This window comes from Heterodontus francisci, chromosome 1 (assembly GCF_036365525.1).
Source record: "Heterodontus francisci isolate sHetFra1 chromosome 1, sHetFra1.hap1, whole genome shotgun sequence".
Classification (NCBI taxonomy): Eukaryota; Metazoa; Chordata; class Chondrichthyes; order Heterodontiformes; family Heterodontidae; genus Heterodontus; species Heterodontus francisci.
This window is the reverse complement of record NC_090371.1, coordinates 20,730,730-20,744,874: the sequence shown is the minus strand read 5'-3', so window position 1 is coordinate 20,744,874 and position 14,145 is coordinate 20,730,730. Positions and strand designations below refer to the sequence as shown.

The 14,145-nt window shown below is 44.6% G+C and overlaps 1 protein-coding gene across 2 annotated transcripts in view; it reads left to right on the top strand.

Moving 5' to 3' along the window:
• Positions 1 to 14,145, top strand: part of LOC137368229 (dedicator of cytokinesis protein 2-like) — a 1,222,644-nt gene that overhangs the window by 1,180,285 nt on the left and 28,214 nt on the right. For both annotated transcript variants that reach the window (XM_068028710.1, XM_068028709.1), the window contains exons 44-45: positions 3,412 to 3,498; positions 8,495 to 8,671. In XM_068028710.1, coding sequence (XP_067884811.1) covers positions 3,412 to 3,498; positions 8,495 to 8,671 — 264 coding nt within the window. The remainder of the gene's footprint in view (positions 1 to 3,411; positions 3,499 to 8,494; positions 8,672 to 14,145) is intronic.

The following is a 14,145-nucleotide window of genomic DNA, read 5'->3' as shown; positions in this document are numbered from 1 at the left end:
ATTTTCCGACAGCTCCACAGACGGATGCATACTTGTCTTGCCAGCATTCCGAAAGCGGTTCGCAGGTTGCTGGTCGTGGCATAATCCATCCACTAGGTGGAGGGCTGGCCACTTTGCTCTGAGAGTGATCAGATTAGGAGCAGGAGTAAGCTACTCGGCGCCTCAAGCCCACTCTGCCCTTCAATAAGATCATGGCTGATCTGATTGTGACTTTAACTCCACTTTCTTTCCTTTGCCCCATAACCCTTGACTCCCTTGTAGATCAAAAATCTAACTCAGCCTTGAATATATCAATGACTCAGCCTCCACTGCTCTCTGGGACAGAGAATTCCAAAGATCAACAACTCTGAGAAGAAATTCACCCTCACTTCTGTCTTAAATGGGAGACCCCTTATTTTTAGACTGTGCCCCCTAGTTGTAGATTCTCCATGAAGGGAAACATCCTCTCAGCATCTAATCTGTCAACCCCTCAGAATGTTATATGTTTCAATAACCTCACATTCTTCTAAACGTCAGTGAGTAAAGGCCCCATCCTGCTCAACCTTTCCTCATAAGGCAATTCCTCATCCCAGGAATCAGCCTCATGAACCTTCTCTGAACTGCTTCTAATGCAAGTATATCCCTCCTTAAGCAAGGGGACCAAAACTGTACACAATACTCCACGTGCGGAATCACCAATGCTCCGTACAGCTGTAGTAAGACTTCCTTACTTTTGTCCTCCATTCCCCTTGCAATAAAGGACAACATTTCATTTGCCTTCCTAATTACTTGTTGTACCTGCATGCTATCATCTTGTGATTCACGTACAAGGACACCCAACTCCCCTTGTACTGCAGCATTCTGTAGTCTCTCTCCATTTAAATAATATTCTGCTTTTCTATTTTTCACATTTTCCCACATTATACCCCATCTGCCAAATTTTTGTCCATTCACTTAACCAATCTATATCTCTTTGCAGACATTTTGTGTCCTCCTCACAACTTGCTTTCCGGCCTATCTTAGTATCGTCAGTAAATTTGGCTACAATACACTCGGTCCCTTCATCCAAGTTATTAATATAGATTGTCAATAGTTGTGGCCTCAGCACTGATCTCTATAGCACTCCATTAGTTACAGTTTGCCAACATGAAAATGCCCCATTTATCCTGACTCTCTGTTTCCCATTAGTTAGCCAATCCCCTATCTTTGCTAATATATCCCGCCCCCCCCCCCCCCACCCATACCGTGAGCTCTTAGCTTCTATAGTAACTTTTTATATGGCACCTTATTAAATGCTTTTTGGAAATCCAAGTACACTACATCTACTGGTTCCCCTTTATTCACTCTACCTTTAACATCCTCAAAGAATGCGAATAGATTTGGCAAACACAATTCCCCTTTCATAAAACTATGTTGACTCTATCTAATTGCATTATGAACTTTGACCTGAAAATCTATAGCTGCTAAATCCAGACTGGCACCTGGATGCACCAGGCCCCAACCTCGCACTGAAGAATCCGGATGCCCTTTGGGGATGGGGTCAACACCCTCTTCAAATGAGGTCAAGGTCGTAAGGAGAGAGGGTCATGGGAATCCCTAATTTGCGAGTTCCTAAGCATCAGGTCTGCAGGGATATCTGGTTCACCTACATCCCTCCTGGCTCCACAGGATTACTTACCTTATGTTGATGGTCACGGGGTGGGGGGGTGGGGGGAGGGGGGCGTGGGCGGGGGTGAGTTGACTAAAGAATCCTGGGATTTAAAAGAAATGGGGCCTAACAAACTTAGCAGTGGAACCTACACCTGCGCAGATTGAGAGGCCAGCCATTCTAATGCTGAATTGGTTGGCTTAGTGCCTGTTCTACACCCAAGAAACAGGTGCCACATATACCCCTTTCTACCTCCACATCTGTCCGGACATTCTCTGTTAGTCTGTAAGCCTGTCACTAGAGATCAATCTCCTTGCTCTTCTCTGCATTGCCCCCAGCACTTCACTGCCCCTCTTATTTCCTGGTGCACATTGTTTATACTTTTAAACAGAAACTTCGACAGCACCTTCCAAACTCGCAACCTCTGCCACCTAGAAGGATAGGGGCAGCATGGGAATACCACCACCTGTAAGTTCCCCTCCAAGCCACACACCATCCTGACTTGGAACTATATCGCTGTTCCTTCACTGTCACTGGGTCAAAATACTGGAACTCCCTTCCTAACAGCACTGTGGGTGTAGCTACCTCACATGGACTGCAGTGGTTCAAGAAGGCAGCTCACCAACACCTTCTCAAGGGCAATGAAGGATGGGCAATAAATGCTGGCCTAGCCAGCGATGCCCACATCCCATGAAACAAATAAAAAAATCTTTATTTTCTTCTGCTTGCTTCTGCATCTTACGAGATGGAGGCACGTGTGACTGGGGGAGTTAAGGTCTGTGCTAAAGTAAATCATAGAAAGAGGCCACTTGGCCCATCGTATCTGTGCCAGCAAATGTTGCTAGGACACAATCCTGGTTGAAAAGGGTAGGATAGTAGAAGTAGATTTAGGTGATATAGAAGGGGGTAGAGCAAGTCAGAATCATAGAATGGTTACAGCACAGAAGGAGGCCATTCAGCCCATCGTGTTCATGCCAGCTCTCTGCAAGAGCAACTAAGCTAGTCCCAGCTCCTCGCCTTTTCCCCATAGCCCTGCAATTTTTTTTCTCCAGATGCTTATCCAACTCCCTTTTGAATGCCTCAATTAAACCGACCTCCACAACACTCTCAGGCAGTGCATTCCATATCCTAACCACTCGCTGCGTAATAAAATTCTTCCTCATGTCACTGTTGCTTCTTTTGCCAGTCACCTTAAATCAGTATCCTCTGGTTCTCAGCCCTTCCGCCAATGGAAACAGTTTCTCCCCATCTACTCTGTCCAGACCCCTCATGATTTTAAACATCAAATCTTCTCTTAATCTCTTTTGTACGGAGAACAACTCCAGCTTCTCCAATCTATTCATGTAACTTAAGTCCATCATCCTGTGGTACTTGGCAAAATCTGTGAGATAAATACAAGAAATGCTGGAAATACTCAGCAAGTCTGGCAGCATCTGTGGAGAGAGAAGCAGAGTTAACGTTTCAGGTCAGTGACCCTTCTTCCGAACTCAGAAGAGCAGAACTTCTTCAAGGTAGGCATTCCTGGAAGAGAAGTGGCAGTGAATTAAACACTAAAATAAAAGCAAAATACTGCGGATGCTGGAAATCTGAAATACATTATTTTAGATTTATTTTAATTAAATTAAATTTTAGAATTATTTCAGATTTCCAGCATCCGCAGTATTTTGCTTTTATTTTACTATCTGTGAGATATTGGTGGCTTTTGCATGACTGAAGTGCCATACGGATTCGGAAAGATCGAGGATTAATTTAATTATGCGATGATGCACTTCTCTTTTAAACAGTCGATGTGGATTGAAAGGACCACGTTCACTACTGCCTACAAGATGCCTGGCATTCTCCGTTGGTTTGAAGTTGTACAAACGTCACTGGTGAGTACTCAGAAACAGCAACAAATACAGTAACTTGCATTTATATAGTGCCTTTAATGCAGTAAAACATCCCAAACGGCTTCACAGGAGCGATTATCGAATAGAATTTGACACCGTACCGCACAAGTGCATATTCGGACCGGATTGGTCAAAGTGGTAAGTTTCATGGAGCATCTTAAAGGAGGAGAGGGCGGAGGTGAAAGCAGTAGAGAGGCAGAGAAGTTTAGGGAGGGAATTCCAGAGCTTAGGGCCCAGGCAGCTCAAAGCATGGCTGCCAATGGTGGAGCGATTAAAATTGGAGATGCCCAAGAGGCCAGAATTGGAAGAGTGCAGAGATTGCCACGCTGGAGGAGGTTACAGAGGTCAGGGAAGAGGTGAGATCATGGAAGAATTTGAAAAACACAGAATGGCAATGTGCAAGTGGAGGCATTCAAGGACCCAGAGCCAGTGTAGTAATGACAGGGGTGGTGTGTAAATGGGACTTGGTGTGAATAAAAGCACTTGTATCCATATAGCACATTGGACTTACTTAGGATGTAGTAAATTGCTTCACAGCCAATTAGTTCTTATTTGCAGTGCAGTCTCTGTTGTAATGTAGGAAATGTATGGCAGCCAATTTGCACATAGCAAATCCAATAAAGGTATTTCTTCACCTACAGCCTAAAGCCAGCAGCACCCAGGAGTCCATTCCCACAGCTGTTGAACCATAATATATAACAGACCTTAAAGGGTTAATTACAAGAGCAGGTTGATAGAGAGGGTAGATAAAGAGAAACTGGTTCCTCTGCTAAGAGAGCCCAGATCAAGGGAGTGTAACCTTAAAATTAGAGTTGGGTCATTCGGGAGTGAAATCTGGAACATTCTTCCTCAAAGCGCTCCAGATGCTAGAGGACAAGATTTCCAAATTAACCCTTATCATTTTACAACTTCTCCATGTGGAAGGAGATCCCATCATTGAGAGTAGTTCTCTGATTACTGAAGGGATCTCAGTACGATCCACCCGCGAATCGTTCCAAGCAGGTTTTCCCTGTATTCCCAAAGATAATTCAGCAAAAGCTTCAAGCTTATCATTCAGACACCACAACAGACTTCACATGGTTCCATTCATTGGGTGATACTTCCACTGACTCACTAGTACCAGCATCCGCGAACCTCCTCAGCTGCTCAGTTGTAATCTCACCAGACTCGAAATGAGCGACGTTTCCTATAAGGATCATAGAATGGTTACGGCAGAGAAGGAGGCCATTTGGCCCATCGTATCTGTGCTGGCTCCCTGCAAGAGCAACTCACCTGGTCCCATTCCTCTGCCCTTTCCCCAGAGCCCTGATAATTTTTTTCTCTTCATGAACTTATCTAATTCCATTTTGAAAGTCACGGTTGAATCTGCCTCCACCATACACTCAGGCAGTGCATCCTAGATCCTAACCGGTGGATGTGTATCACATTTCTCCCTCATGTTGCCTTTGCTTCTTTTGCCAAGCACTTTAAATCTGTGTCCTCTGGTTCTCGATGGTAACAGTTTCTCTCTATTTACTCTGCCCAGACCATTCAAGATTTTGAAAACCTCTGTCAAATCTCCTTTCAACTTTCTCTTCTCTAAGGAAAACAACCCCAGCTTCTCCAATCTATCCATGTAACTGAAGTCCCTCATCCCTGGAATCATGCTCGTAAATCTGTTCTGCATCCTTTCTAATGCCTTCACATCAAAGAGAAGCTGATCCCATGGTACAAGGATTAGGGGACACAGATTTAGGGCTTTGGGCAAGAGATACAGAGGGGGATGTGAGGAAGAACTTTTTTACGCAGTGAGTGGTAATGACCTGGTACTCACTGCCTACGAGGGTGGTGAAAGCAGAGACAATCAATGATTTCAAAAGAAAACTTGAGGGAAATAAACATACAGAACTTCACGGATAGACTGGTGAAAGAAACTGACTGGATTGCTCCACAGAAAGCTGGCATGGACTCGATGGGCTGAATGGCCTCTTTCTGTGCCATTATGACTCCTTACTATAGTATGGTTCCAGAATTGGACACAGTACTCCAGCTGAGATGAAGCCAGTGTTTTAAAAAGGTTCCTCATAATGGGAGTGGAAGTAGCTTCACGGAAAGTTTCAGCAATTGTGTTTTGGTAGTGTCCAGTTATCTGCGACCATATTGTACCTCATCATCTTCAATAAGTGCAATGAGGTCAGAGACTTTTTTACGACAAAAGTCAAGACCATCCGATCAGCTGCCTCTGCGGCTTCACTCCCTTCCCCTAGGCCACTGGGCCAACTGCCTCTAAAGTTCTCCCTTGCCCAAACCCTGAATTCACATCTTTCTCTAGTTTCTCTCCTATCTCCCGTCTAGCCCTCTCCGAGCACATCTTGCACATGAGACTCACCTCTTGCTCTCTGGGCCCTATTCCGAGTAAACAGCTGACCACTGAACTTCCCTTCCTGGTCCTCAGGTTAGCTGACATTATTAATGGTTCTTTCTCCTCAGGTGTTGTCCCTCTCTCCTTCAAATCTGCTTCTCCTCAGAAAAAAGACCCTTAACCTCACCATCCTTGCAAACTAATGTCACATCTCCAACCATCCTTTCTTCTCCTCAAAGTCCTTGAACATGCTGTCTCCTCCCAAATCTATGCCCATCTTTCCTGGAACTCAAAGTTTGAAGCCCTCCAATCCAGTTTCCTCCCTGCCAAAGTACAGAAACAGCTCTTAGCAGTCACAAATGACATCCTATGTGACTGTGTCAAAGAAAACGTTCCCTCCTCGTCCTTCTCGACCTGTCTGCAGCCTTTGACAGAACTGACCACACCATCCTCCTCCAATGCCTCTCCACTGTCATCTGCACTTGTTCAAAGGTGAGCGAGTGTCAGTCGATTATCCTATCGCAGCATTCAACAATGTAAAACCTGGTACTCTCCTCTAATATCCACACTTTCCAGCAAGGGGTTCAATGAAGGGTAATCAGAAGCAGGAACCTTGAAGGATCATGCTTCTCTTTCCTAGGACAGGGACAGTGAGTCCAGTGTGACAGCATGGAATCTGGACCTCTCCTGGTCAGTATGGTTTGGATCCATGCTGCTCAGTACAAAAGAAGCCCTCAGGAGTCCCACCCCCATGGGCTAGATTTCCCTCAGAGGTGTGCTTAGCCTGAGAGAACACAGCTGCCCTATTTTCCCTCCATTGGGCTAGTGGCCTGGCCCATAGGGAAACAGACCTGTGCCCCCACTATAGCTGGGCCATTCTCCTTCAAACTGTGAGGAGAGAAGTTCCTAATTCCCGGTCACTCAGTGCTCGCTGACCTACGTTGGCTCCAGGTCCAGCAACGCCTCAACCTTATTTGATAAGGTGCCACATCAAAGGTTATTGCAGAAAATAAAAGCTCATGGTGCAGGGAGTAACATTTTGGCATGGGTAGAAGATTGGCTAGCTGACAGGAAACAGAGAGTAGGCATAAATGGATCATTTTCTGGTTGGTAAGATGTAACGAGTGGTGTGCCGCAGGGATCTGTGCTGGGGCGTCAACATTTTACAATTTATATAAAATGACTTGGATGAAGGGACTGAAGGTATGGTTGCTAAATTTGCTGATGACATACAGATAGGCAGGAAGGTAAGTTGTGAAGAAAGAGGACATAAAGAGGTTACAAAGGGATATAGATAGGTTAAGTGAGTGGGCAAAGATCTGGCAAATGCAGTATAATGTGGGAAAGTAGGAAATAGTCCATGTTGGCAGGAAGAATAAAAAAGAGGCATATTATCTAAATGGTGAGAGATTGCAGAGATCTGAGATGCAGAGGGATCTGGGTGTCCTAGTGCATGAATCGCAAAAGGTTAGTATGCAAGTACAGCAAGTAATTAGGAAAGCTAACAGAATGTTGTCATTAATTGCAAGGGGAATTGAATACAAAAGTAGGGAGAGTATGCTTCAGTTATGCAGGGCATTGGTGAGACCACATCTGGAGTACTGTGTACAGTAATGGTCTCCATATATAAGGAAGGATGTAAATGTATTGGAAGCAGTTCAGAGAAGGTTTACTGGAATAATACCTGGAATTGGCAGGTTGTCTTATGTGGAAAGATTGGACAGGCTAGGCTTATATTCGCTGGAGTTTAGAAAAGTAAGAGTTGACTTGATTGAAACATATAAGATCCTGAGGAGTCTTGACAGGTGGATGTGGAAAGGATGTTTCATCTTGTGGGAGTATCTAGATCTAGGGGTCACTGTTTAAAAATAAGGAGTTGCCCAGTTAAGACAGAAATGAGGAGACATTTTTTCTCTCATATGGTCGTGAGTCTTTGGAATTCTCTTCCTCAAAAGGCGGTGGAAGCAGAGTCTTTGAATATTTTTAAGGCAGAGGTAGATAGTTTCTTGATAAGCAAAGGGGTGGAAGGTTATTGGGGGCAGGTGGGAATGTGGAGCTGAGGTTACAATCAGATCAGCCACGATCTTTTTGAATGGCGGAGCAGGCTCGAGGGGCCGAGTGGCCTACTCCTGCTCCCTAATTCATATGTTCGTGTTTGTTTACAATTCTCACTGTCATGGTCAAATAACCTGCTCCTGTTCAATATGTTCCTTCCTATGTATCCAAATTCCAGCACAGCAGCTGGCCTTAAAGGCCTATAGTTTGCTTCCGGTTGCTGAGATAAGAGAGCTGCCAGTGGAAGAGCTGCTCCAGGGACCCCAGGCTACTCCAATGTTCTGATGGGAAAGAGGCATAAGGAAAATTTAAAAGCTGCTCATGTGAGTCTTTGGACTTGCACTTACAGTGTAAGGGGAGCCCCAGGAAACATGTGGCAAAAGGAGGTAAAATGTGTGGTGATGGGGCCCCTTTGTCCTCAGTGCAGTGCCTGAGGAATGCCCATTTCACCAGTCCACCCTACATACAACTCGGCTGAGGCCTTTTGCCCCTCTGCTCTGTTCACTTTGTCCTCCACCCTGACAAATTACTGGGGACCCCTTGCTTTCCGTATTGTTAATTTTCAGCCTTTGTGTTCCACAGACTTATATAAGCCCATTGGAGAACGCCATCGAAACAATGCAGGCCAGCAACAACAAGATACTAGCCATGATCAACCAGCACCACAGTGATCCCAACCTTTCCATCAACCCTCTCTCCATGCTTCTGAATGGAACCGTGGACCCTGCAGTAATGGGTGGATTTGCCAAATACGAAACGGTGAGCTTGTTGATAACTGCAGTAAGACTACAGAAAAGAAAGTCTTACATTTTTTCAGCATCTTTCATGACTCAGGATGTCCCAAAACACTTTACAGCCAATTAAGTATTTTTGAAGTGTAGTTGCCATTGTAATGTGGGAAATGCGGCAGCCATATTGCACAGAGCAAGATCCCACAAACAGCAATGTGATAATGATCAGCTAATCTGCTTCTTACAAATACACGGACAATGGCATACAGGTAAAGACCTTTGGTTCCTCCATCCCACTCTGACCATTTTTAGTGATGTTGGATGAGGCATAAATACTGGCCAGGGCGCTGGGGAGAAAGCCCCTGCTCTTTTTCAAAATAGTGCCCTGGGATCTTTTACATCCACCTGAGAGAGCAGACAGGACCTTGGTTTGACATCTCAGTCAAAAGATGGCCTTGGTACTGCACTGGGAATGTTAGCCTGGATTTTATGGGTTCAAACCTGTGGAGTGGGACTTAAACCCACAACCTTTTGACTTAGAGGGGCAAAAGTGCAACCCACTGAGCCTAGGCTGACACCTCATTATAATGAGCTGAGTCCTCAATTGTACACTATTGCGAAGAGTGGTACTCGGGGGAGATTTGGCTGGCCAACTGCGGGTCTGCACTGTAAATATAGGTGTCATACAAACATAGAAAATAGGAGCAAGAGTAGGCCATTCGGCCCTTCGAGCCTGCTCCGCCATTCATTATGATCATGGCTGGTCATTCAACTCAGTAACCTGTTCCCGCTTCCCCCCCACTATACCCTTTGATCCCTTTAGACCAAAGAGCTGTATCTAACCAGGTCCCAGGCAGAATCGCTTTAATAAGCTTATTACACAATGGCTATATGGGATTGAGAGTGTGGTAGCATTGTGGTTTTGTTACTGGACTAGTAATCCAGTGGCCTGGACTTTTGATCTGGAGCTATGAGTTCAAATCCCACCATAGCAGCTGGGAAATTTAAATTCAATTAAAATAAAATCTGGAATAAAAAGCTACGATCAGTAATGGTGGCCATGAAATGACAGGGTTGTGATAAAAACCCATCTGATTCACTACTTCAGGGAAGGAAATCTGCCGTTCTTACCTGGTCTGGCTTGTATGTGACTCCAGACCCCCAGCAATGTGGTTGACTTTTAACTGCCCTCTGAAATGGCCGAGTAAGCCACTCAGTTGCAGTAATCAATCAGGAATGGCCAGCAAGACCCACGTCCTGCGAATGTCCAAAGTGTAATAAACAGCCCATCTAAGAAATGATGCAGCTAACCTCAGCACTAAACGAGAGCACATGGCAAGAGCATACACACAGAACATGACAACATATGGGACCCACGGTGTCCTATGTAATTAAATCTATAAAAGATACAACATACTGGAGCTTCTGGACAACAACAAGCAGTCAAGACGACATGCTTGCGATCTCCCGATGGTGTCCGTGGTACGTGAGTTAAGTTGTGTCTCTGTCTCACATGCATTGCATGTAAGAGGTGTCATAGAATCATAAAAATTGACAGCACATAAGGAGGCCATTCAGCCCATTGTGTCTGCACGGGCTAACAAGTAGCCATCCAACCTCATTCCACTTTCCAGCTCTTGGTCCGTAGCGTTGTAGGTTACGGCACTTCAGGTGCATATCCAAGTACTTGTTAAATATTATGAGGGTTTCTGCTTCTACCACCCTTTCAGGCAGTGAGCTCCAGTTCCCCACCACCCTCTGGGTGAAAACTTCTCTCCTGGAATCCCCTCTAAACCTCCTACCTCTTACCCTAAATCTATGCCCCTTGGTTGTGGACTCCTAAACCAAGGGCCTTCCTATCTACTCTATCTAGACCCCTCATAATTTTATACTCTTTGATTAGGTCTCCCCTCAGCCTTCTCTGTTCCAAGCAAAACAACCCTAGCCTATCCAATCTTTCTGCATAACTAAAATTCTCCACTCCAGGCAACATCCTCGTAAATCTCCTCTGTACTCTCTCGAGTGTGATCACATCTTTCCTATAGTCCTATAGACCAGAACTGCACACAGTACTCCAGCTGTGGCCTAACCAGTGTTTTATACAGTCCCAAGCTCTACACTGCCAGCTTTTTTATTCTATACCTCAGTTAATAAAGACAAGTATCCCATATGCCTTCTTGATCACCTTACCTACCTATCTAGCCACCTCCAGGGTTCTGTGGACAAGCACTCCAAGATCCCTCTGTTCCTCTACACTTCTCAGTATCTTACCATTTATTGCTTTGTTCTGGATGGTGTCGAGCTTCTTGAGTGTTGTTGGAGCTGCACCCATCCAGGCAAGTGGAGAGTATTCCATCACACCCCTGACTTGTGCCTTGTAGATGGTGGACAGGCTTTGGGGAGTCAGGAGGTGAGTTACTCACCTCAGGATTCCTAGCCTCTGACCTGCTCTTATAGCCACGATATTTATATGGCTACTCCAGTTCAGTTTCTGGTCAATGGTAGCCCCTAGGATGTTGATAGTGGGGGATTCAGCGATGGTAATGCCACTGAATGTCAAGGGGAGATGGTTAGATTCTCTCTTGTTGGAGATGGTCATTGCTTGGCACTTGTGTGGCTCGAATGTTACTTGCCACTTATCAACCCAAGCCTGGATATTGTCCATTGACATCTTCCTGCAATCTACAGCTTTCTTCCTCACCATCAACTACATGGCCAATTTTTGTATGATCTGCAAATTTCTTCTTCATACCCCCTACATTCAAGTCCAAATCATTGATATATACCGCAAAAAGCAAGGAACCTAGTACTGAGCCCTGCAGAACCTCACTGTAAACAGCCTTCCAGCCACAAAAACTCCTGTGAACCATTACCCTTTGCTTCCTGCCTCTAAGCCAATTTGGATCTAACTTGCCACTTTGCCTTGGATCCCAGGGGCTTTTATTTTCATGACCAGTCTTCCATGTGGGATCTTATCAAAAGCCTAGCTAAAATCCACATAGACTACATCAGGAGCAGGAGTAGGCCTTTCAGCCTGCCAAGCCTGCTCCGCCATTCAATTAAATCATGTCAGATCATCTACCTCAACGCCACTTTTCTGCAGTCTCCGCATATCCCTTGATGTCATTATATCCATATATCCATCGATTTCTGTCTTGAACATGCTCAATGATTGAGTTTCCACAGCTCTCTGGGGTAGTGAATTCCAAAGATTCACCACTCTCTGAGTGAAAAAATTCTTCCTCATCTCAGTCTTAAATGGCCTGCCCCTTATTCTGAGATTGTGTCCCCTGGTTCAAGACTCACCAGCCAGGGAAAACATCCTATCTACATCCACCCTGTCATGTCCTGTAACAATTTTCTAAGTTTCAATGAGATCACCTCTCATTCTTCAAAACTCTAGAGAATATAGGTGCAGTTTTGTCAATCTCTCCTTATAAGACAATCCCACTATCTCAGGGATTAGTCTGGTGAACCTCCTTTGCACTCGCTCTATGGTAAGTATATATTTTTTTTATTGATTCATGGGATGTGGGCGTCGCTGGCCAGGCCAGCATTTATTGCCCATCCCTAATTGTCCTTGAGAAGGTGGTGGTGAGCTGCCTTCTTGAACCGCTGCAGTCCGTTTGGGGTAGGTATACCCACAGCGCTGTTAGGAAGGGAGTTTCAGGATTTTGACCCAGCGACAGTGAAGGAACAGCGATATAGTTACAAATCAGGATGGTGTGTGACTTGGAGGGGAACTTGCAGGTGGTGGTGTTCCCATGTATTTGCTGCCCTTGTCCTTCTTGTTGGTAGAGGTCGCGGGTTTGGAAGGTGCTGTCTAAGGAGCCTTGGTGCATCCTTCCTTAGATGAGGAGACCAAAACTGCACACAATACTTCAGATGCCATCTCACCAAGGCTCAATACAATTGCAGCAAGACTTGTCTCCTGTACTCAAAACCCCTTTACGATGAAGGCGAATATATAATTTGCCTTCCTAATTGCTTGCTGCACCTGCATGCTAGCTTTTAGTGATTCATGAACAAGAACACCCAGGTCCCTTTGGACATCAACACTTCACAACCTCTCAGCATTTGAGAAATAGTCTGTCTTTCTGTTTTTTCTACCAAGGTGGATAATTTCACATTTATTACATTGTATTCCATCTGCCATGTTCTTGCCCATTCACTTAGCCTGTCCAGGTCCCTTGAAGCCTCCTTGCATCCTCCTCACAGCTTACATTCCCAGCTCATTTTGTGTCATTAGCAAATTTGGAAATATTACATTTGGTCCCTACATCCAAATTATTTATATCGTTTGTGAACAGCTGTGGCCCAAGCACTGATCCTTGCAGTACCCCACTAGTAACAGCCTGCCAACCTGAGAATGACCCGTTTATCCCTACTTTCTGTTTTCTGCCTGTTAACCAATTCTCAATCCATTGCAGTACATTACCCCCAATCCCATGTGCTCTAATTTTGTTTACTAACATTCTGTATGGGACCTTATCAAAAACCTTCTGAAAATCCAAATACAACACATCCACTGGTTCTCCTTTATCTATGCTACAAGTAACATCCTCAAAAAACTCCAACAGGTTTGTCAATCATGATTTCCCTTTCATCAATCCATGCTGACACTGTCCAATCATGTCATTATTTTCTAAGTGTCTAGTTATCACATCCTTTATAATCGATTCTAACATTTTACCTACTACCTACCTCAAGCTAACAGGGCTGTAGATCTCCATTTTCTCTCTCCCTCCTTTCTGACTGCTACTTTCTGACTACACTTGTTACTTCCCAGTCTGCAGGAACCTTTCCAGAATCTATAGAATGTACTAACCTCATCAAACCCTCCTTGTTACCTCCTCAAAAATGTCAATCATGTTAGTCAGCCACGGTCTTCCCTTAACAAATCTGTGCTAACTATCTTTGATTAATTCGTGCCTTTCTAAATGAAGATTTATCCTGTCCCTCAGAATTTTTTCTAATAATTTTCCCACCACCGAGGCCTATAATTACTCAGTTTATCCCTTTCTTCCTTTTTAAACAATGGTACAAAATTAGCTGTCCTTCAGTCCTCTGGTACCACACCTGTAGCCAGAGAGGATTGGAAAATGACGGTCAGAGCCTCCACTTCTCTTGTTTCCCTTACCAGCCGAGGGTACATTTCATCCGGGTCTATGGATTTTCAAAGATGTTACACTCCTTAATACTTCCTCTTTCACTATGCTAATTTCTTCTCATATTTCACATGCCTCCTCCCTGATTGCAATATCTGTATCATCCCTCTCGTTTGTGAAAACAGACACAAAGACCATACCCACGTCCTTCGCCTCCACACATAGGTTACCCTTATGTCCCTAATAGGCTATACTATTTCTTTAGTTACCCTCTTGCTCTTTATGTATTTATAAAAAAATCTTTTGACGTTCCTTGGTTTTACTTGACAATGTTTTTCTATGCCCTCTCTTTGCTTTCCTAACTTCCTCTTTAATTTCGCCACTACATATTTTA